At 38.1% G+C, this 21,513-nt stretch overlaps 1 protein-coding gene across 9 annotated transcripts in view; it reads left to right on the top strand.

Moving 5' to 3' along the window:
* Positions 1-21,055, top strand: part of ZCCHC6 (zinc finger CCHC-type containing 6) — a 71,530-nt gene extending 50,475 nt beyond the window's left edge. For 5 of the 9 annotated variants that reach the window (XM_023508303.1, XM_023508304.1, XM_023508305.1 and 2 more), the window contains 7 exons: positions 1,905-1,952; positions 2,032-2,123; positions 4,337-4,452; positions 5,972-6,297; positions 8,744-8,820; positions 9,189-9,252; positions 20,054-21,055. In XM_023508303.1, the coding sequence (XP_023364071.1) occupies positions 1,905-1,952; positions 2,032-2,123; positions 4,337-4,452; positions 5,972-6,297; positions 8,744-8,820; positions 9,189-9,252; positions 20,054-20,121 (791 nt within the window). In that variant the 3' untranslated portion in view covers positions 20,122-21,055. The remainder of the gene's footprint in view (positions 1-1,904; positions 1,953-2,031; positions 2,124-4,336; positions 4,453-5,971; positions 6,298-8,743; positions 8,821-9,188; positions 9,253-20,053) is intronic. The other 4 variants (XM_023508309.1, XM_023508308.1, XM_023508307.1 and 1 more) reach the window with 2 other exon arrangements.
* The last annotated feature ends 458 nt before the right edge of the window (positions 21,056-21,513 follow it).

The following is a 21,513-nucleotide window of genomic DNA, read 5'->3' as shown; positions in this document are numbered from 1 at the left end:
CCTCTCTATGATACCAAGCAAATAACCAAAAATACCTCCACACATGCACACATGAAAATCACCAGGACAGTCCTGGTGCAGTGGCTCATACCTATAATCGTAACACTCTGGGAGGCTGAGGCATGAGAATTCTTGAGCTCAGGACCAGCCTGAGCAAGAGTGAAAAACCCTGTCTCTACTAAAAAATAGAAAAAAATTAGCTGGACATTGTGGGGAGTGCTTGTAGTCCCAGCTACTTGGGAGGCTGAGGCAGGAGGTTGCTGTGGGCTAGGCTGACACCATTCTGACCTGGGGCAACAGTGTGAGACTCTGTCTCAAAAAAAAAAAAAAAAGAAAGAAAGAAAATTCACCAGAAAAAGGCATGACCAAACTAAGTAAGTAACTTTCTCATGGAATTAAAATGATTCTTCAAAATATATCACATGCACATTTATCTAAGGCATTTGATAAATGCAGACATTTAAGGTCATATGAGAGTCTATATGAAACTTTTATAGGAAATTGTATCCTGAGACTCAAATAGCCATTGACATGATGTTGGGACAGGTAGATGTGTCTGTGTATATTATAAGTGTGTTTTATGATCTCTGTGATGAATTATTTTCTGAAGTGATCTGTAAGAAACTTGTTAATTAGCAGGAATATTCAGTGCTAAGTGGTGTTTTCTTTTTGTTTTTTATTTTTTTGAGACAGAGTCTCACTTTGTCACCCTTGGTAGAATGTGTCATAACTCAAAGCAACCTCAAATTTCTGGGCTGAAGCAGTTGTCTTCCCTCAGCCTCCCCAGTAGCTAGGACTATAGGCGCCCGCCACAGTGCCCAGCTATTTTTAGAGACCAGGTCTTGCTCTTACTCAGGCTGGTCTTGAACTCATGAGCTCAGGCAGTCCACCCATCTCGACCTCTCTGAGAGCTAGGATTACAGGCATGAGCCACCGCCCTCGGCCCTGCTAAGTGTTTTAAATTTTGTGATTTCGGCTTGGTGCCTGTGGCTCAAGTGGCTAAGGTGCTAGCCATGTACACCCAAGGTGGCGGGTTCGAATCCAGCCCAGGTCCGCCAAACAACAATGATGACTGCAACCAAAAAATAGCCGGGCGTTGTGGTTGGCGCCTGTGGTCCCAGCTACTTGGGAGGCTGAGGCAGGAGACTCGCTTGAGCCCAGGAGTTGGAGGTTGCTGTGAGCTGAAATGCCATGGCACTGTACCCAGAGGGACAGCTTGAGGCTCCTGTCTCAAAAAAATAAATAAATAAATAAATAAATTTTGTGATTTCTATACACATCCCAAACTAGTATCACCTAATATTATGCTATTGTGTCTTCTCTAAATGGTATTCTATTTACAACTAGACAGACAGTCATAACATGTAGGATTTTATAAGGATTTAAATATAAAACAACTCCCTTTTTTCTGATGGATACTTTTGCGGAAAAATAAAATTTAAAAATTAAGTTATATTAGTATTTAGCTTGATTTACAGATTTCAAGCTCATTTAAAAAGCGGTCATTTAGGCTCAGTGTCTGTAGCTCAGTGGCTAAGGCACCAGCCACATACACCAGAGCTGACAGGTTTGAACCCAGCCAGGCCTGCCAAACAATGACAACTACAACCAAAAAAAAAATAGCTGGGCATTGTGGCAGGTGCCTGTTGTCTCAGCTACTCGGGAGGCTGAGAGAAGAGATTCGCTTAAGCCCAAGAGTTGGAGGTTGCTGTGAGCTCTGACGCCACAACACTCTATTGGGCAACATAGTGAAACTCTCTCAAGAAAAAACAAAAAAAGCACTTGTTTAATACTATTATTAATAAGGTAGATGATGTTTTCTTCTTGTTATATGCGCCTCATTTATTGAATGAATAGTTAGTGGTATTTCCTATTGCTTACTTTCCTTAACTTTGTTTACTTAGATCCTTTTGATTTGAATCATAATCTTGGAGCTGGATTATCAAGGAAAAGTAAGTTACTTTTTTATAAATTTTAATGCAGTCTCTTTTCCTTTTAATTCATCTAATTGAGTTCTTACTCTTTTCTTAGTGACAAATTTCATAATGAAAGCTTTCATAAATGGTAGAAGAGTATTTGGTATTCCTGTCAAAGGATTTCCAAAGGACTACCCCTCAAAAATGGTAAGTGACTATTGAAAATGCCAAAAAAACAATTTTAAAAGCACCTAATTTGTACACAGTATTCAGTAATAACTTCAGTATTCTAAAAGTCCAGTGAACTTAGCCAAGACAATTACAATACAAAATAATTCCAAAAGCTGTCTTTCCCCAACCCCCATTTTTAAAGTCCCTCTATAGATATTTTTCATCAAGGGAACAGAGAGAAGCAAACTTAAGGTGGGAAAATTAATTTTGCTGCTGCCGCTTTTTCTTTGGTAGCTCACGCCAAGGAAATGAATACCAGTGCCAAAGCAACTTTGAAAATGATAAAAAGAAAAACTACTCTTAAGCCTTCATATAGCCTTTTTAATAAAGATGAATTTAAGTTGATAAAATTCTTTATTTTCTTTTTTCTCAATACATTTGCTTTTTTATATTTAAATTAAGAATAGTGTATTACAAATGGTGAAATAAAAATTTCAGTGAACTGAATCCTAAACAAAATAAGGAAGCATTTATCCTTTGAATTCTTGCTTGATTCTGCCTTTGATACCTTCTATTCCTGGTTATCTATGGCATCTCTGTACCACCAGCATTCAGCTTTCTGCCAGCCTTAGCCGAGCCCAGTTTGTACATATCTAAATACTTCCCCACTCTTCTAATGCGAATCTGCATTTTCCAGTCTGCTTCTCAAGGAATTCTCTTAATAGGATAGGGAGAATGACAATGCTGCCTATACTCGACAACTGTCTGTCCTTACATAACCTGATACTCAGATTTCTAAAGAAGCACACTCATTGAAAACAAATCAAAACTTTTTTGTTTTTCTTTTTTGTCTCACTTAGTTACCCTGGGGTTGAGTGCCATAGCCTCATAGTTCACAGCATCCTCAAACTCTTGCTTCGGCTCAAGCAATTCCCTTGCCTCAGCCTCCTGAGTAGCTAGGACTACAGGCCCCCACCACAATGCCCAGTTATTTTTTAGAGACGAGTCTCATTCTTGCTCAGGGTGGTCTCAAACTCCTAAAGCAGTCCACCTGCCTCGGCCTCCCAGAGTGTTGGGATTACAGGCATAAGCTACCACACCCAGCTCAAATATGTTATTAATAAAAAAATTATTTCAATGAGAGACAAATGGTTAGGTACTAGAGGACTTTGCTAAAAATAGTTATTTTTTCTGCATTAGCTTCCTTAATAAAGACATTTTTATTAATATTTGACAAATCATAATCATATGCATTTATGCGGCATAATATGATATTTTGATACCTGCATACTATTCAAAATGATTAAATCAGGCTAATTAATATATCCAGCATATTGCTTACCATTTTTTGTGGTGTAACATTTATATTTACTCTGTCATTTTGAAATATACATTATTTTTGACTATAGTTGCTCTGTGTGCAACACACCTCAAAACTTATTCTAGCTGTATATCTGAAACTTTATTCCCTCTGATCAATTACTCCTCATTCTCTCCCACTCAACAATGAGACTCATGAAATGAACCTTATGTGTATGGCTGTGTAGGAACATTCATATTTGATTGACATCTGTACATCTGGTTTTTGCTGGATGTTGCTTCTGAAGCACTTCTATGACAGTGCTTCTGAAACTTGTTGAAACAAATCCCCTGGTGATTTTGTTAAAAACAAGATTCTGATTTGGCAGGTCTGGGGTGAGGCCCAAGGTTCTACATTTCCAGAAGCTCCCAAGTCATACCAATGCTGCTTGTCCCCCATCTTAATTAGTGCAGAATCCAAGTCATTGTCTTTCCTTTCTTATGTTATTTTTCTGTCAGAAGCCACAATAAAACAAAGCAATAACATAACTATTTTCATTTCTTCAATGTAACCTGCATGATGCACATCATGTTCCTTAATTCATTAGATGTCAGCTTTTACATTTTATGAGAAAATAAAGCTTTTGTACGTGGCCTCACTTCCTTGCATGTTTTGGGGAAGCTGACTTTTGGGGAGGTATGATGTGATTATTTAGAAGTGTGCTTGACCCTTTAGCACTAGAGTTGAACTGCATGACAAAAATAGGTTTAGGTAAAATTATCCTGAATCAGACTTGGGTGGTTTTAAAATTTGTTTTGGATTAAGCAGTATAAATAATATTTATTGAAAATAATGATATGTCCACATTGATATGTAAGACCACTGTTTGTTTAGTTTTGTGTTTTGATTTCACATTAATAGTTGAGGCTTTTATACATTTCTGTTCTAGGAGTACTTTTTTGATCCAGATGTGCTAACTGAAGGAGAGCTAGCTCCAAATGATAGATGTTGTCGAATTTGTGGGAAAATTGGACACTTCATGAAGGACTGTCCTATGAGGAGAAAGTAAGTACATGTTCGAGAAGGTTGGTTTTGTTTTTATTTACTTTAGTCCAACTTTTAAATCAGTTTCTATTATGACAGGAAATAAACTTGTATGAACTCTAGCAATTTTTAGATGAATGTTTTATTTTGTTTTGTTTTAATAAAAATGAAGTGATTTTAAACATACCTTTAAGGAAAGATAACTAGAATTGACTCAGGATACAGGTGACAGATAGTCCTCCAGGCTGATCCCCTTTCTTCATTTTGGTCATGGCTCTAATCATTAATTAACCTCTCCAACAAGGATAGAAGAAGAAAAAAGAAAACCAGAATTTTTCCCTTTTATAGTTCAGAATCTTTTTTTTTTTGAGACAGAGCCTTAAGCTGTCCCCCTGGGTAGAGTGCTGTGGCATCACAGCTCACAGCAACCTCCAATCCTGGGCTCAAACAAGTCTCCTGCCTCAGCCTCCCAAGTAGCTGGGACCACAGGCGCCTGCCACAACACCTGGCTATTATTTTGGTTGCAGCCATCATTGTTGCTTGGTGGGTCTGGGCTGGATTCAAACCCGCCACCTTAGGTGTATATGGCTGGCGCCCTGGCCACCTGAGCCACAGGCGCCGAGCCTATAGTTCAGAATCTTTCTAATTTTTTCAGGGTTTCAAGTACATTTCTAATTTACAATACCTGAGGTGTAGTATGTTGCGATTTATATTCACCAACAGTTTCCTGGAATGTAGAACCCTTTGTTTGTACTTAGCCTAATCCTTAGTAATTGCTATGAGTCCAGCCAGCTGCTCAGTTTGGTCATCTCACTATGCTTTCTTCTGGTGTGGGGAGGAAAGAGGAATGTGTTTTTGATTGATTGCTTGAGACATGTTTTTGTTTAGAGCATTAATAGTGGTGTTTCTAACTCTACAATAATAATTCTGTTTAAAAATATACTACTCAAATTAAGTCACCATCTGGAATTTGAGGAGCTCTTTTTTTAGTGCTTTTTCTATTACTCAAATAATAATAATAGTCAAAGATCAAGTAGGACAAAGGAGAAATGATATTGACAGTTTAAGAACATAAATCTCTTTATAACCGTTGTTCCTTTGTGAACTTACGGATTCACATCTCAAATTTCCAGTGCCTCGTAAAAAATGCTAATATACTAGAAAGGCTATTCAAAAAGCCAAGGATAATTTGAGGTTTTTTTGACCAGCGCTAGGTATGAACCTGCCACCTCTGGCATATGGGGCTGGCGCCCTACCCTTTTGAGCCACAGGCGCCACCCCGGATAATTTGAGTTTTATTGAACCAAGGAGTCCCACTAATTGCAAAACTTGGTTTTACACTACTAGAGTGAATTTGAAAATGAAAAACTACACCCTTAAGTCCTGAGTGAGGTAGTATCTTAAAAGAGAAGCTAGACTTAAATCCTTGCTTTTCCCTCTGATACCTTCTGTTACTGATCATTTCATAACCCTGGAGTTAACTTAATATTCTGTTAGGTTTCTTTTAAGATTTTTCCTACTGGTATGGTATCTTCCACAGAGTGAGGCGGAGGCGAGATCAGGAAGATGGCCTGAACCAAAGATACCCCGAGAATAAAGAAAAAAGAAGCAAAGAGGAGAAAGAAATTCAAAACAAATATACAGAAAGGGAAGCGTCAACAAAAGAAGATAAGCCCATGCAATGCACACCCCAGAAAGCCAAGCCAGTGAGGGTAGCTGTCGACCTGGGGAGGGAAAAGATTCTCAGGCCACCAGTGGAAAAATGGAAGAGACAAGATGACAAAGACTTAAGAGAAAAACGTTGTTTTATTTGCGGAAGAGAAGGGCACATTAAAAAGGAATGCCCACAGTTCAAAGGCTCTCCAGGTACGGACACCTATCACGCCTTGATGTTTGCGCTAACATCTCAAGGGAAATCTCCTTTTTAGAATTTTTTTTACTATTTTCATTATATTTATTTCTCCAACAAATATATACTCAAAAAAGATTTTGGTTTTAAAAAAGTGAAATTCTTTTCCCCCTTTATGAACCTCTGTGTGTCTCAAACACTTATTCCTGGCTTTACTTCAGAGTGTTATGAAAACCATTTGGTGGGTTTTTCTAAGATTATCAATGAAATATAAGTGTGGTAATCCCCAGTACCCGAACAGTATAGCCTCAGTGACAAAAAAACAAGCTGAACTTGAGCTTTGCTACTCAGTGTGTGCACTTTTGAAATCAAATCACTGCCCAGCCATGGGGAGGAGGCAGTAGCCCATGTTATCTCAGGATACTATACTGTGTTTGCAGGTTCACAGTGAGCCACTGATACATTTGTTTATGCACACACAAACACATGCATGGAAAGGGACAAGAACAAAATATGCTGCACGGTTAGTGGTTATATCTGCTCAGGGGAATTGTGGAAGATTTTTTTTTAAGATTTTATTTTCATTTTCTACAAGTAAGCATGATTATTCTTATAATGAGGAAAATATACATTAGTGGTAGTTCAAAATCATCCTTAAATCTTGCCCCTTTCAGTTGATGGATATGAATTGACCATTTCTGCTAAATGGGTGAAGTATCTGTTGTGGATATCTTTTTTGTTGTTGTGGATATCTTTTTAACAGACTGTTACATATAAGGGTACCTTTTGTGTGTATAATAAGCCGTAATTTACAAAGTAATTTATACATTCTCACTTCGTTTCTCAGAACAAATTTGTGCAAGTGGATGGAATTTGACAAGCATTAAAAAAAAAAAAAAACCCTGGGAAGTAATTTTTTTTTTTTTTGAGATAGTCTTATTACTTTGTCACTGTCAGTAGAGTTCTGTGACATCATAGCTCACAGCATCCCCAAACTCTTGGGCTCAAGTGATTCTGTTGCCTCAGTCTCTTGAGCAGCTGGGACTATAGGCACCTGCCAAAATGCCTGGCTATATTTTCAGAGAAGGGGATCTTGCTCTGGCTCAGGCCGGTCTCAAACTCCTGACCTCAAGCAATCCACCTGGCCTCCCAGAGTGTTGGGATCACAGGTGTGAGCCATCTCACCTGGCCAGTAATTTATTTTTTTAATTGAAGTCGATAACCCTTGCTATCCTTAAGATGTATATGTTTGGGGATAGCATAAAAAAGTAAGTGCTGCTTTGTAATTTTCTTAAAATACTCCAGTGTTTATAGTTCTCAGAACAACAATACCTCTCTTTATTTTATCATATTCAGCAATATAGTGTATTTTTTTCTTAAGACAGATTTTTATTTATTATTTTTTTGAGACAGAGTCTCATTTTATTGCCCTCGGTAGAATGTTGTGGCATCACAGCTCACAGCAACCTCCAACTCTTGGGTTAAGCAATTCTCTTCTCTCGGTCTCCCAAGTAGCTGGGACTACAGGCGCCCGCTACAACCCCTCACTATTTTTTGGTTGTAGTTGTCATTGTAGCTTGGCAGGTCTGGGCTGGACTCGAACCTATCAGCTCCAGTGTATGTGGCTGGCACCTTAGCTGCTGTAGGCACCTACAGGTGCCTACAAATAGATTTTTAGATCACCCATTCTTGGTTTTTTTAAGGAGCTTTATATGACAAATATATTTTTTAAATTTTTATCAGCTATTCTTAAAATTGGGCTTAAATATGCAACACAGCTTTGTCCAGCCCACATGAGACATACACCATAATGGAATGATTTTATGATAATAAGAGAAAAATGTGTTTAAGTGGAATTAAAATAATAATAATTGCTAACATTTATTGAGCAATGAGTTAGGCACTGTTTTAACTACTTTACATGGATAATCTCATTTAATTTTTACAATACCTCTGTTAAATGTGGTGGTATTAATATCCCCATTTTACAGATAAAGAAAATATAAACAGTATAGGTAGTATACTGTTACTGGTAGGTAGTAAAATGGTTTACTAGTGAAGCTCTCCAAAGAAAGCAGTGATTCTGATGGTCCTCCAGGGAGCAGTAGCAAATCAAAGAGCAGGGGGATTATCAGGCCTAAGGACAAGAACACATCTGGAAGTGTGGTTTCTTCAGAATATAGTATTCACACATTGAAATAAGTAGTCATCATGTTATACAAGTGATATCAGAATGGATAGAGTATGATGAATTTCCCCCAGAAGAAATTGAACATAATCAGCTTGTTCTTACTACCTAAAACTTAGGCTCCTCCCTCTCATTTCTTTAAATATGTATATATTTTTTGTCCCCTAAGTGAGCATTTCTGTAATATCAACAAAAAGTCTTTCTGTGAAGGTTTGAAAACAGGACTGGTGCTTTCAATTCAGAATAGGAACAAAAAGTGTTAATTTCTTTTTTAGGTATGACTAAATCAGATTATATATTTGGATCCCCTTCTTCACCTAGCCCTTTGAGACCAACTGGTACATTTGTTCAGGTAAACCTAGCTCAAAACAAAGAAGAAAATCTCTCTGTCATCTCTTTATTCAAGAGATACTTGGTGCTCACAGTTCTGTGCCAGGTCCCCAGTGAGGTGCAGACAGCCCTGGGCCCTGCTTCCTCCTGAGTAACTCAGCATTCCTTCTCTGTGCTGCTCATACATGGTGCATGGTGAGGCTTGCTGGGCACTGGATGGCAGGGCCTTGTTCAAGTACTCCAGCTTATGTGTCTTGCTTTTCAATTAACTTGCAAAATTCTGCTGCCCACATGCTTAATTTCAGCTCTCCTTGGATGTGCTTTCAGTTTTAAGGCTGTTTCAGATGCTGTTCCTTTCGATTTTGTAAACTAGTCTATTTCATTTTTTAGGCAGTGCTTTTACATGAAGACAAAAAGAAACAAAAAACAACAGTTTTTTTGAGTCCCCAGTCAGGTATGTGGGTTTAAACAAAACAAATGTATTACTTTGTTTACTGCATACTTTACCACATGCCTTTGGAGACTCTCCTTTTGAATAAGCTTTAATAGAGATGGACATCAGAATCACTTAGGGCAGCAATTCTCAAGCTGTGGGTTGCTACTATATTAAAGGGTTGCAGCATTAGGAAGGTTGAGAACCGCTGACTTAGTATAACTTTTAAAAATAGAGTTGCCTGGCTCTCATCTTCATTTTCTAAATCTGATTCCTTAGTGGCTGGACGTGGAGTCTATGTATTTTGTGAATGTTTCAGGTGATTGCTCTACCACCCCTGAATAGGAACCATAGTCTTCAATTATTTGTTCCTCTCCCATTCTTTTTATTTCTATTTTGAAATTCCTGCTCTTGCCAGCAGCATTTTCATCTCATGATTATTTTGTGTATACCAGAATAAGGAAGGTGAGTAATTGCCAGCCTGAACTCCACTCTTTACCTCTCAGCTGCTCCATTTATTCATTCCTTCAGCAAGTGTTTATTAAGCCTCCCCCACCGTAAGTGCAGGGCACTGGCCTCAACACTGAAGATACTTCAGTGAACAAGCAAGGTCCCTTCTCTCATTGATTCTGCATTTTTGTCAGAAGACATAGGCTAGACCATGAGGAAATGTGTAATATTCTGTGTGGTGGCAGATGCTAAGAAGAAATAGGAAGCGGGAAAAGGGAATGTTGTACAAGGAGGCAGCCTCTCTGATAAAGTTTAACATTTAAGCAAAGACTCAGGAAACAAAGGGGCAAGTCAGGGGGAAATTGGCATTGGACTGTTAAATGCAGAGCTGAAAACTATTCTTGCCCTCTAGCATCGCTGAGGTAGTGCGGTGGCAGGAGTGGAGTGAGCCAGTGGGGGAGTAGTAGGAGGTAAGGTCAGAGAGCAGATAGGTCTGAATCATGAAGTATCTTCAGCAGCGGTAGCCACTGGCCACTGGACCTTTTTTTTTTTTTTTTTTAGAGTTTTTGCCCCGGGCTGGGTTTGAACCTACCACCTTCAGCTAAGCCACAGGCGCTGCCCACCAGTGGACTTTTTTTCTCTAAGTGAAATGAGAGACTGTTGTAGGGTGTTAAGCCAAGCAGTGATATCACCTGGATTCTATTTTAAAAAGTTATTATGGTGGCTACTGGAAGGCATAAGTGAAGACTTAGAATAACAACTAAGGGGCTCCCAATAGTAATTTGAGAGCGAGGTGACTGTTGACATTCTGGGAATTTTCAGCATGCACCAATAAGATTTATTAATGAATAGGTGGTAATGTATGAGAGAAAGTGACTCAGAGATGACACTCCAATTTTTGCCCTAAACACTGGAAAAATGGAGGTTGAATTTACTGTTCTGGTGAAGACTCAGAAAAGAGAAGGGTTGGAGCAGAAATTGAGTTCCATTTTAGATGTAAGATACCTTTTGGATACCTAAATAGATGTCAAGCACCCAATTTAGAGACTCCAGGAAAATAAAGCAGATCAAGGGAAAGTGGAATCAAGGGATTCCACATCGGATTCCCCTTGGATACCAAAATACATGGATGCTGGAGTCCCTTACAGGCACCCTCCATATCCATGGGAAACCCGCTGTACTTTGAATACTGTTAACAGGAGAAAAAGTAATGAGATTATTGATTTATTTAAGTATCTGTCAATAGCAAGATGAATTATCTCAAGTAAAAAATGATCTGAATAGAACTAGGCATTTATTTTTTTGATGTGTAAATGTTACATTGGGGGGGTTACATAATTGAGGAAAACATTTGAAATGGCCTCAGATCTAACAATCAAAAACTTTTTTTTTTTTTGAGACAGAGTCTCATTATGTTGCCCTCAGTTGAGTGCCTTGACATCACAGTTCACAGCAACCTCAAACTCTTGAGCTTAAGCAATTTCTTGGCTCAGCCTTCCAAGTAGCTGGAGCTACAGGTGCCCACCACAACACGCGGCTATTTTATTGTTTAGCTGACCCACGCCAGATTCAAACCCACCAGCCTGTGTATATGTGGCCAGCGCCCTACCCACTGAGCTACAGGCACCGCCACAGTCAACATTTTTAAAAAAAGATAAAAAGATAGGTAGGCTCTGTGAGAAGATATGAGAACAGCTGTTTCCTGGGAATGTTTGTCATTGCCCTCAGTGGAGTGCATGCCCTTAAAAATAAGAGTTTAGCTAGTAGAGTGTCTCACACCTTTAAGTCTAGCACTTTGGGAGGCCGAAGGAGCTAGAAGTTCCAGATCAGCCTGGGCAACAGCGAGACTTTGTCTCCATTTAAAAAAGAAATAAAAAATAGACAAACTAGCTGGGCAAATGGCTTGAGCGTATAATCCTAGCTACTGGGGAAGATGAGGAGGGAGGATCCCTAGAGTCCAGGAGTTTGTGGTTGCAGTTAAACTTTATGATGTTACCACATTCCAGCCCAGGTGGCAGAACAAGACCCTGTCTCAAAATTTAAAAAGTAGAAAAGGAGAAATAGTTCTATTGGGGAAAGCCCCTAAATCCAATAAAAATGAAATGAGAATGGGGACTGCTGTGGGGTAAGCCGATCGAGAGCAACTTGAAAGGCAGCTGAGGAGACTGATGTACTAGATCATACCCCAGTTAACTTTGCGCGTTTAAGAGGTGAAAATACATAGGAAACTCTCTAACCATGTTGGTGGGATTTTTCCCCCATAGCTCCTCTGAAATTTTGAGGCTTACATAGATAGCACATGTAGACACACCAAAAGAATGTTTCATTTATTTATTTACTTTTGAGACAGAGTCTCACTATGTCACCCTCAATTGCTGTGGCATCACACCTCACAGCAACCTCAAACTCTTGGGCTCAAGCAATTCTTTTGCCTCAGTCTCCCAAGTAACTAACTGGGACTACAGGCACCCACCACAAGGCCTTGCTATTTTTTGTTGCAGCTGTAATTGTTTAGCTGGCCCCAGCCTGGGTTCGAACCCACCAGCCTTGGTGTACGTGGCTGGCACCATAACCACTGTGCTCCGGGCACCGAACCAGAATGTTACTTTTATAAGTTTCACCCTTCAGCAGATACATCCGAAGCATTTTACATGAGAAAAATACTGATCTTTCCTTGGTCAAGATGTTCATTTTGCCAAGGATTTAATGTATTATTGTATTTAAGAACATCAGTTCCTGTAGTCAGATTGCATGAGTGTGAACTCTAGCTTTGTGATCTTAAAAGACCTTCTTAGGCTCCACATGCCTCAATTTCTCCATTTGTAAATAGGGGATATTAATAATACCTGACTGGCAGGGATGTTGAGAAATCCATGTAAAAGTACTCAGAATAGCAGCCGCATGTGTGAGAGCAGAGCAAAGCTCATGGTGGTGATTGCACTGATGTGGCGTTATCTCTGCATGGTATTGCCAAGCCTGCAGGTGCCAGCATTGTTCCTGCTAGAGACTGTACACATTTGAAAGCAGAATTTTTTTTTTTTTTTTGAGACAAGAGCCTCAAGCTGTCCCCCTGGGTAGAGTGCTATGACATCACAGCTCACAGCAATCTCCAGCTCCTGAGCTAAAGTGAGTCTCCTGCCTCAGCCTCCCAAGAGCTGGGACTACAGGCGCCCGCCACAAGGCCTGGCTATTTTTTGGTTGCAGCCATCATTGTTATTTGGCGGGCCAGGCTGGATTTGAACCCGCCACCTTAGGTGTATGTGGCTGGCACCTTAGCCACTTGAGCCATAGGCACCGAGCCTAAAAGCAGAATTTTACGACAATTTAGTAATTTTTTTTAAAGTGAGAGAAATACAGATGCAAGACATATACGTAGGTAAGGCATTACCAATTGATCTCTATAATTATCTTCTAAGTAAAAGATTTACTACAGAAGAAATTTGTTACAATAATTATTATGCTTTATACCAGGTACAAGAAAATATTTATAGGTAGTTAAAATGTCTTATCCAATAAATTAAACATTTCAGTTTAATTTAACATTTAACATTTCAATCACCTATGTTATTATAAGTGTTAGATATATCTCAACTATGAGTAGTATTTATTTCCCCAAAGCTCTTCATTTCCATACTATTAAGTATAACCCACTAGAGTTTCCTAATAGAGTATGCTGGTATGGACAAGCCTCTGTTCTTATACTTGACTATATTGACCTTTAGCAAGAGGTTTAGCTTCTCTGAGCACCTGATGTCTCCTCTATTAAATTGGTGATAACACCCTATCTTACAGGGTGCTAGAGAAGATAAAAGCACCTACCCATAGTAGCACTCAGTCAGGTCTCTTTCCTCTCCTACCTCCATTTGTTCTTAACATATAGTTCTTAACTCCCAAACTAGATAGCATAATAGGTAGAAAGGTCCATGGATTTCTTTGCGCCTCCTTGTTATCTCCCTTCTCCACATACACATAGCTAGTACATGCCTTAAATATCAGCAAGTTTTATTGATTAGATATGAACACATTTTGAAGGAATAACGAAGACTAAGTGAGAGAATGATCAAGAACATGAGTTTTGGGCTTGTGCTTGTGACCCCACCACTTTGGGGGATGAGGCAGGAGGCTCACTCAAGACCCAGGAGTTCAAGACCAGCCTGGACTGGACAACAGTAGCAAGACACCATCTCTATAAAAAATTAAAAAATAAACCAAGCATGGTAGTACACACCTGTAGTCCTAGCTACTTAGGAGGCTAAGGCTGGGGGATCACTTGGGCCCAGGGGTTCGAGCCTGTAGTGAACCATGATAATGCTCTTGCACTCCAGCCTGGCAAACAGAAAAAGACCCTGTGCCAAAAACAAATAAACAACAACAACAACAAAAAAACCTTGAGTTTGAATTTGATCAGACACTAAAGTCTGAAATTCAGCCCAGTAATTATCTAGCTGTGTAACCTCTGTCAAATTATCTAGCCTTTCCATATTTTAGTTTCCTTAGGTAAGTTGAGGCTAACACCTCACAGGACTGTTGTTAGAATTTACTTGATACAGATAAAGCACTTAACACAGCATCAGACACATCTCATCACTCAATAAATTATCACTGTCCTTTGTTACTATAGTGAACAGAAAGTCTTCAACCTTCCTATAATTTATTTAATTTATAGGACAAAACTATTTTTAAACTTACTCCATTTTGATCTTGACTTGAAATCTTAAAAGTTACAAATGCTATAAGAGATTGGATATCGGCTCGACGCCTATAGCTCAACCGGCTAAGGCACCAGCCACGTACACCTAAGGTGGCGGGTTCGAATCCCCAGCCCGGACCTGCCAAACAACAATGACGGCTGCAACCAAAAAATAGCCCGGCGTTGTGGCGGGCGCCTGAGGTCCCAGCTACTTGGGAGGCGGAGGCAAGAGACTCGCTTGAGCCCAGGAGTTGGAGGTTGCTGTGAGCTGTAATGTCACCGCACTCTACCCAGGGGGACAGCTTGAGGCTCTGTCTCAAAAAAAAAAAAAAAAAGAGATTGGATATCTTTTCACCCTAGTGAGGATGTATACTTAAATAACTTTGGTCAGAATTTTAAAGCCTACTTATTTTAAAAAGCAAAAGACCAATGGTCTTTATGATAAATTTAGAATAATAGAAATACTTTTAAAAATAGTACGGGGAGGTTTCATCATCAGTGGCTATAGATCCCGTCTTTTTGATGGCCTTCTTTTGGTATCTTAGTGTATAAATATGCTATTATTTACTTAATTATTCCTTATCAATAGACTGGCTGTTTTTACATAATTGGTATATTAAGTGTCTTCAAAACATTTTTGCTTATATATTCTCTCCCCAAATATTGAACGCTCATATATCATCTTACACATTTTTAAAGTTTATATCTAAATTTTTCATCATAATTGCCAACTACATAATTGGGGGAGTTATAAATACTGACATTTTAAAATAAAACTTTTAGCTTTAAATGTGTTTAATGAAATACAAGTGTCATTGTTTTTTCATGCCACCATTATTCATTTACAGCTCTTCTTTTTTTTCTTTTTTTGAGACAGAGTCTCACTTTGTTGCCCTTGGTGGAGTGCTGTGGCATCACAGCTCACAGCAACCTCCAACTCCTGGGCTTAGGCAATTCTCTTGCCTCAGTCTCCTGAGTAGCTGGGACTGTAGGCGCCCGCCACAACACCCAGCTATTTTTTTTGTTGCAGTTTGGCCAGGGCAGGGTTCGAACTCGCTACCCTCGGTATATGGGCTGGTGCCCTACCCACTGAGCCACAGGCGCGGCCCTACAGCTCTTCTTTAACAGAAATATTACATCATTTCCCTTTCCTCTTTGAATTCCTTTGTTGTACTTCCTCAACAGGATTTTATCATGACATGATATATTTTTATTATGCATATTTTCAAGTTTATCTTACTTAACCAGCAACAAACATATACAAAGTAGTTTTAAGCTTTTTATTAAATCTCAAAGTATAAAAATTTTTCCTACAACAAGTTTTCACAATTAGCATGCCTGATTGTATAATTGATCAAAACAAATATTATAAATTTTGATTAAAATAACTTTTTATGTTAACTGATATAAAACAATGTTCATTTGATAAGAAAGGTGGGATTTTTCTCCCCCATGTCCCTTTGGATCAATACTACTTAACTACGTAAGTGAAACAGTGTTCCTTATTAATTTGGCAACAAAAGATGTATTATAACATTGCCACTCAGATTGCTTAATTACATGACCAAAAATCACATAGTGATTTTAGTTTTTTTTAGTTTGTTTGTTTGTTGAGATAGATTCTCACTATGTTGGCCTCAGCTCACAGCAACCTCAAACTCTTGGGCTTAAGCGATTCTCCTGCCTGACCCTCCCAAGTAGTTGGGACTATAGGCATCTACCACAACACCTGGCTATTTTTAGAGATGGGGTCTCGCTCTTGCTCAGGCTGGTTTCAAAGGCAATCCACCTGCCTTGGCCTGCCAGAGTGCTAGGATTATAGGCGTGAGCCACCACACCTGTCCATGTTTCAACTTTTTGTGTCTGTTGCTACTCCCAAGTTTTTAATTTTGAAATAATCAAATTATTTGGTTTTCTGCTATTAATTTTTGTGATCATATGGTTCATGATTTAGGGATATCTTTAAGAAATCTTCTAACCTAAGGTCATAAAGATATCTAAATCTGTTTATCTTTAATCCAGCTGGAATTAGATGTGTATAAAGTATAAGGTAGTGATCTAATTTTTTTCCTTCTACTGAAAAGCCTATTCTCAATACTTAGTGCAGAATATCAAGGATAGACCTATAGACCATGATACTGTGGTGTAAATAATACAGTGCTTTGTTTCTTCCTAACTGATAGTATTAATTTCCCTGATACATTTTCTTTGGAAAATTTAGAAAGTATAGTTAAGCTAAATGAAGAAAATAAAAACCATCTTACTCCCTCCATTCTATCATTTCATTCTGTCATTAAGTACTATTCACTTTTTGGAGGTAAAGTTTTCTTGTCTTTTTGGCATTAATGTAATTAATATTTAACATTTATTGAGGACTTTATGTGCCGGGTATTGTTCTATTTGCTTGACATGTATTAATTCCTATAATCTTCACAGTAACTCCAAAGCAAGTAGGTATTGTCCTCATTTTACAGATAAGATAAATGAGGTGACACTATATGATTGGCAGGTTTTTGTGTTTGTTTTTAATTTTTAGTTTTTATGAAATGATATTCATGTAATTTTATGATTTCATGTTTTTCATATTAATTATCCTTCTATGTATACCTAGTATTCTATTATGTATATAGTTCATGATTTACTTAGTCATATCATAAATTTGAGATATTTAAGTTGCTTACATTCTTAAATTATTAAAATATTTTATGACTACTTAGTTAGCAAAATTTCTACCACCTTCTTGTCTTCCTGATCATCTTCCTCTAACAACTTGATAATCAGATATTGATATTTTAATTTACACTTTTGGATTACACATTGATATTAAATTTTTTTCAAATACTCATACAATTTTTTTTCTTTTTCATTACCCAGTTATCTATTGTTTGTTCACCTTTTCTCTATTGACTTGTAAGTACATTATGTGTAGTAGTTGGTGGTGTGCTTAGAAAGCTCGTCCACTCCCCATTACATAAATACTCATTACTACTTATACTCCCTTTTTTTAATTGGAGACAGGGTCTTCCTCTGTTGCCCAGGCTAGAACAGTGCAGTGGCAGCATCATAGTTCACTGCAGCCTGAAACTCCTAGGCTCATAAGATCCTCCTGCCTCAAACTCCACAGTAGCTGGTACTATAGGAAATACCACACTAGGCTTGGTTTTTTGTTTGTTTGTTTGTTTTGGGGGGGTTGTTTGTTCTGAAGTAGAGCTTGCTATATTGGTCTGGCTGGTCCCAAACTCCTGGCTTCAAGCCATCCTGCGTTAGCCTCCAGAGTTTTAGAATTACAAGTGTGAGCCACCCCACTTGCCTTTCTTTCTTTTTTTTTTTTTCTTTTTTGCAGTTTTTGACCGGGGCTGGGTTTAAACCCACCACCTCTAGTATCTGTATGGTGCCAGTGCCTTACTTCTTTGAGCCACAGGCACCACCCTCTTTCTTTTTTTTTTTTAGATGTAACAATTATAAATATGTTTGCCTTTAATAACATAAGCTTTAAACATTATATATAATACTGTGTATATTATATATAGATAACCAAACACTGACAGAATTACAAGGAGAAACAAATAAAAACCACAAAGTGATAGAAACTATTAAGCAAAGCATACCAAAAATTAACAAAGATACAGAAAATTCCTATCCACAATCATCAAAAATAACTCTCCTTTTCTACATATAAATGCTTCAGGTAATCTGGAAACATCACAAAATTTGATCATCCTCTAATGTCACAAAAGAAGTCTCTGGGTGGCGCCTGTGGCTCAGTGGAGCCTCATATATCAAGGGTGGCGGATTCAAACCTAGCCCCAGCCAAACTGCAACAAAAAATAGCCGGGCGTTGTGGCGGGCGCCTGTAGTCCCAGCTACTCGGGAGACTGAGGCAAGAGAATCTCCTAAGCCCAGGAGTTGGAGGTTACTGTGAGCTTTGACGCCACTACACTCCACAAAGGGTGATAAAGTGAGACTCTGTCTCTAAAAAAATAAATAAATAAATAAGAAGTTTCAGAGTTAAAGGAATTGATATCATGCAGGTCATGTTTTCTGACCACGAGCAATTAAATTAGAAATCCACATTAAAAAGGAGATAGGAAAATTCTTTATGTTTGAATTAAAGAGTAAATCACAATGCCAATTACAAAAATATGCACAATCAAGTGACAATGATAATGAACTGCAATGTGTACAGCTAAGGCAATATTGAGACATAAAAGTAATCTTCCTACCTCTTACCCCAGCATCAAAATAGACGAGTGGAGTTTCATCTGCTAAGGTGACCAATTGTTCTGGTTGGTATAGGACTGAGATTTTCTGGGACATTGCATTTGTAATGCTAAACTGGGACAGTCTTGGGCAAAATAGGATGGACGGTCACTCTACACCTAGTCATCAAAGAAATCTCTATTGTATATAAACTGAGATTAGACAAAGAAGGAAGTCTACTCAGTTTATTTTTTGAGGGTATTACAGCATTGATACTGTAACTGGATGATAAAAATTATTAAACAAAGCCATTTTTCATCATAGGTGCCAAAATTCCAGAAAAAAATCAGTGCAGAAATCAGTAGTGTTAAGAAAAAACAGTATGTTAGGGTCAAGTTTGGAATGTGAGGATCCTTAAAATCTATTAAGGAATACATCTTATTAACAGAAAAATTTATGATCATCTTAAGAAATTTATTAAAACTCAATATAGACTTCTGGTTTCTGCTGTAACACACGAAGAACTTGGAAGTTATCACTCCTATCCTCATAAGAAGAAAACTAAAACACAGCAACTCTTAGATTATCAGAGAACTGAGGTCAGGGGCAAACGGCTTATATTAGTTTCCTTAGGCTGTAACAAAGTACCTAAAACAGTTTAGCTAATAACATCAAAAGTTTATCCTCTTCCATTTGGGGGGGGGGGGCAGACAGATGTCTAAAAAATCAAGGTGTGAGGAGGTGAAAGCCACATTTCCTCCAGATGCTCTAGGGAAGAATTCTTCCTCAGTTTTTACTGGCTTCTAGTGGCTGCCAGCAATCTTGGCATTCCTCAGCTTGTAGCTGCATCACTCCAGTCTCTTGTCTCCATCTATACATAGCCTTGGTCTCTGTCCTGACTTTCTTATTACCTACATTTGTTCAGACTATAGAACAAAATTTAGTAACTCTTTTATGATATGGTTTTAATTAGCAATCCTCATTCCTACCCTTCGCCTGTAAATATAATTTCCATTTTTCCTTTAATGTCAATGTTAGTACTACAACGTCACCATCTACAGGTTCGTATTTGCACAGTCATGATACAAGATACTTATTTCTGGCCAGAGAATCTATTGCAGTCTATTCCGTTTGGTTGCAAATGAAGATACTAATCTGTGCCAAGAAGAGTCTTTGAAAAGTTTGGTTCATCTGGCCCTCTGCACCGATGTGGAATTACCTAACATGCAGATATATTAAAATGATGCCACTTGAGAAACTTGTCTCCATTTAGAAGGAACTTTGCCTAAGCTTATGTTTCATAGATCATGTTTGTTGGTATATACCTTTTTTATATCTAGTCTAATTACTTGATTTGAAGCAAAAGACCAATTCCAGTGTGGAAAGTTTCTGTGGCTAACAGTAAGAGGTAATTTTATGGCTTTTGTGATAAAGTGAGGCTTGTTTTATTTATGTTGGATTTTGTTTCTTCCCCTCCTCTAGGTAGCCTTTCCAGTAAATACATGACTCAGGGAAAAGCCTCAGCGAAGAGGACCCAGCAGGAATCATGAGGGAAGGAAAATGCAGCACTGTAAATGGCCACTCAGGCATTCCTATTGACTTGGAAAATTAGGTTCATTTCACAGGACACAGCAGCATAGATCAGGCTTCAACTTATCATTTAAGGGAAATGATTTTTTTTAATTTAATGAAATTGTTAATGAGGAAAAAAATTTTTAATATAGTCTTATCTACCACAAATTCCCATAGATTTAAGGATTTTAGTAGAAAGCCATGATGTATGTATTTAAGCCAGGTTAAAAGAAAAACTGTAACTATGGACCAGTATTCAATGAATACAGCTTCATGGTTTTTAATTCTTTCAAAGCACATTAAAAATGGCGTGCTGACAAACCCACGTAAATTAACCCTTTTTTCCGTATAAATCCTTTTTTGTTTTGAAGAGGGGAAATTATATTTATTCTTGTTTACTGAATCCTCATGTGAAAGCATCAAATATGTGTGAACTCCTACTACTGTATTTTGATTTATAAGCATTATTTTATTGCTCTTTGTAGAAGTGATAACATGAACATGAGTACCTATTTATGTAGACCTTCAGTGGGTGAGCAGTGCCACTCAGAGGTCTCTGGATTTTTCCCTCTCTTAATTTTAAGTAAGTTGACATATAACTACTATGCTCCTAAGAATGAAGTAGTCCTGTTTGCCACTTAAAACATTTGCAAGGAAAAAAATGACAAAATGAAAGTGCTTTTTACTTTTTATGTAATTCAGAAATTAGGATGGAGAACTTTTTAAAAAAAATCCCTGAAGATCAAAGAGGCTATCTCTGCCAGTCACAAGTGTTGTTGGTGACATTCTGGGTCTGACTGGAGTCCCCATGGAACTGTTTCCCTAACTTCACAAGCCCTGCGGAAGTAGTACATGGTCAGAACTCTGCCTCCATTTATCATTTTGAAATAAAATCAGAATTTCAACCTGTAATATTATCCACATTATTTTCTAGTGAAAGAGTCCTAAATTCCAAAAGGAAAACAGATAACGGAGTAAGGACAGTACAGATCTGCTCCTCTACTAGAGCGTACACAGAACTCCCTTTGACTTGTACCCTTGGATCATTGGTGTTTGTTCACATGGGCTTTTTGCCAGGCCCTGGGAATGCACAAGTAGAAGGCCTGGGGGGGGAGGAATACACCACTAAAGTCACGATTCTTGTCATGCTTCCTTTGAAAAGCCTGTAGATGCATCTTCTGGCACTGTAACAGAGAAGAAGTTAGACTAATTTTTGTTTCCTTATAGGTTTTGTTTTTTTTTACCTAGGTGCTGCTGGTTTTTTCCTTAATTTATTTCTATAATTAAGAAAGAAAATTACCTCAATCTAGAGAGTCATTGGAGTGACTTTTGTCTGAATCCAGTATACGTCCCTATTTGGTTTTTTTTTT

This window comes from Otolemur garnettii, unplaced genomic scaffold (assembly GCF_000181295.1).
Source record: "Otolemur garnettii isolate 467f Iridium unplaced genomic scaffold, OtoGar3 scaffold00243, whole genome shotgun sequence".
Lineage (NCBI taxonomy): Eukaryota > Metazoa > Chordata > Mammalia > Primates > Galagidae > Otolemur > Otolemur garnettii.
This window is presented reverse-complemented; position numbering and strand designations above follow the sequence as displayed.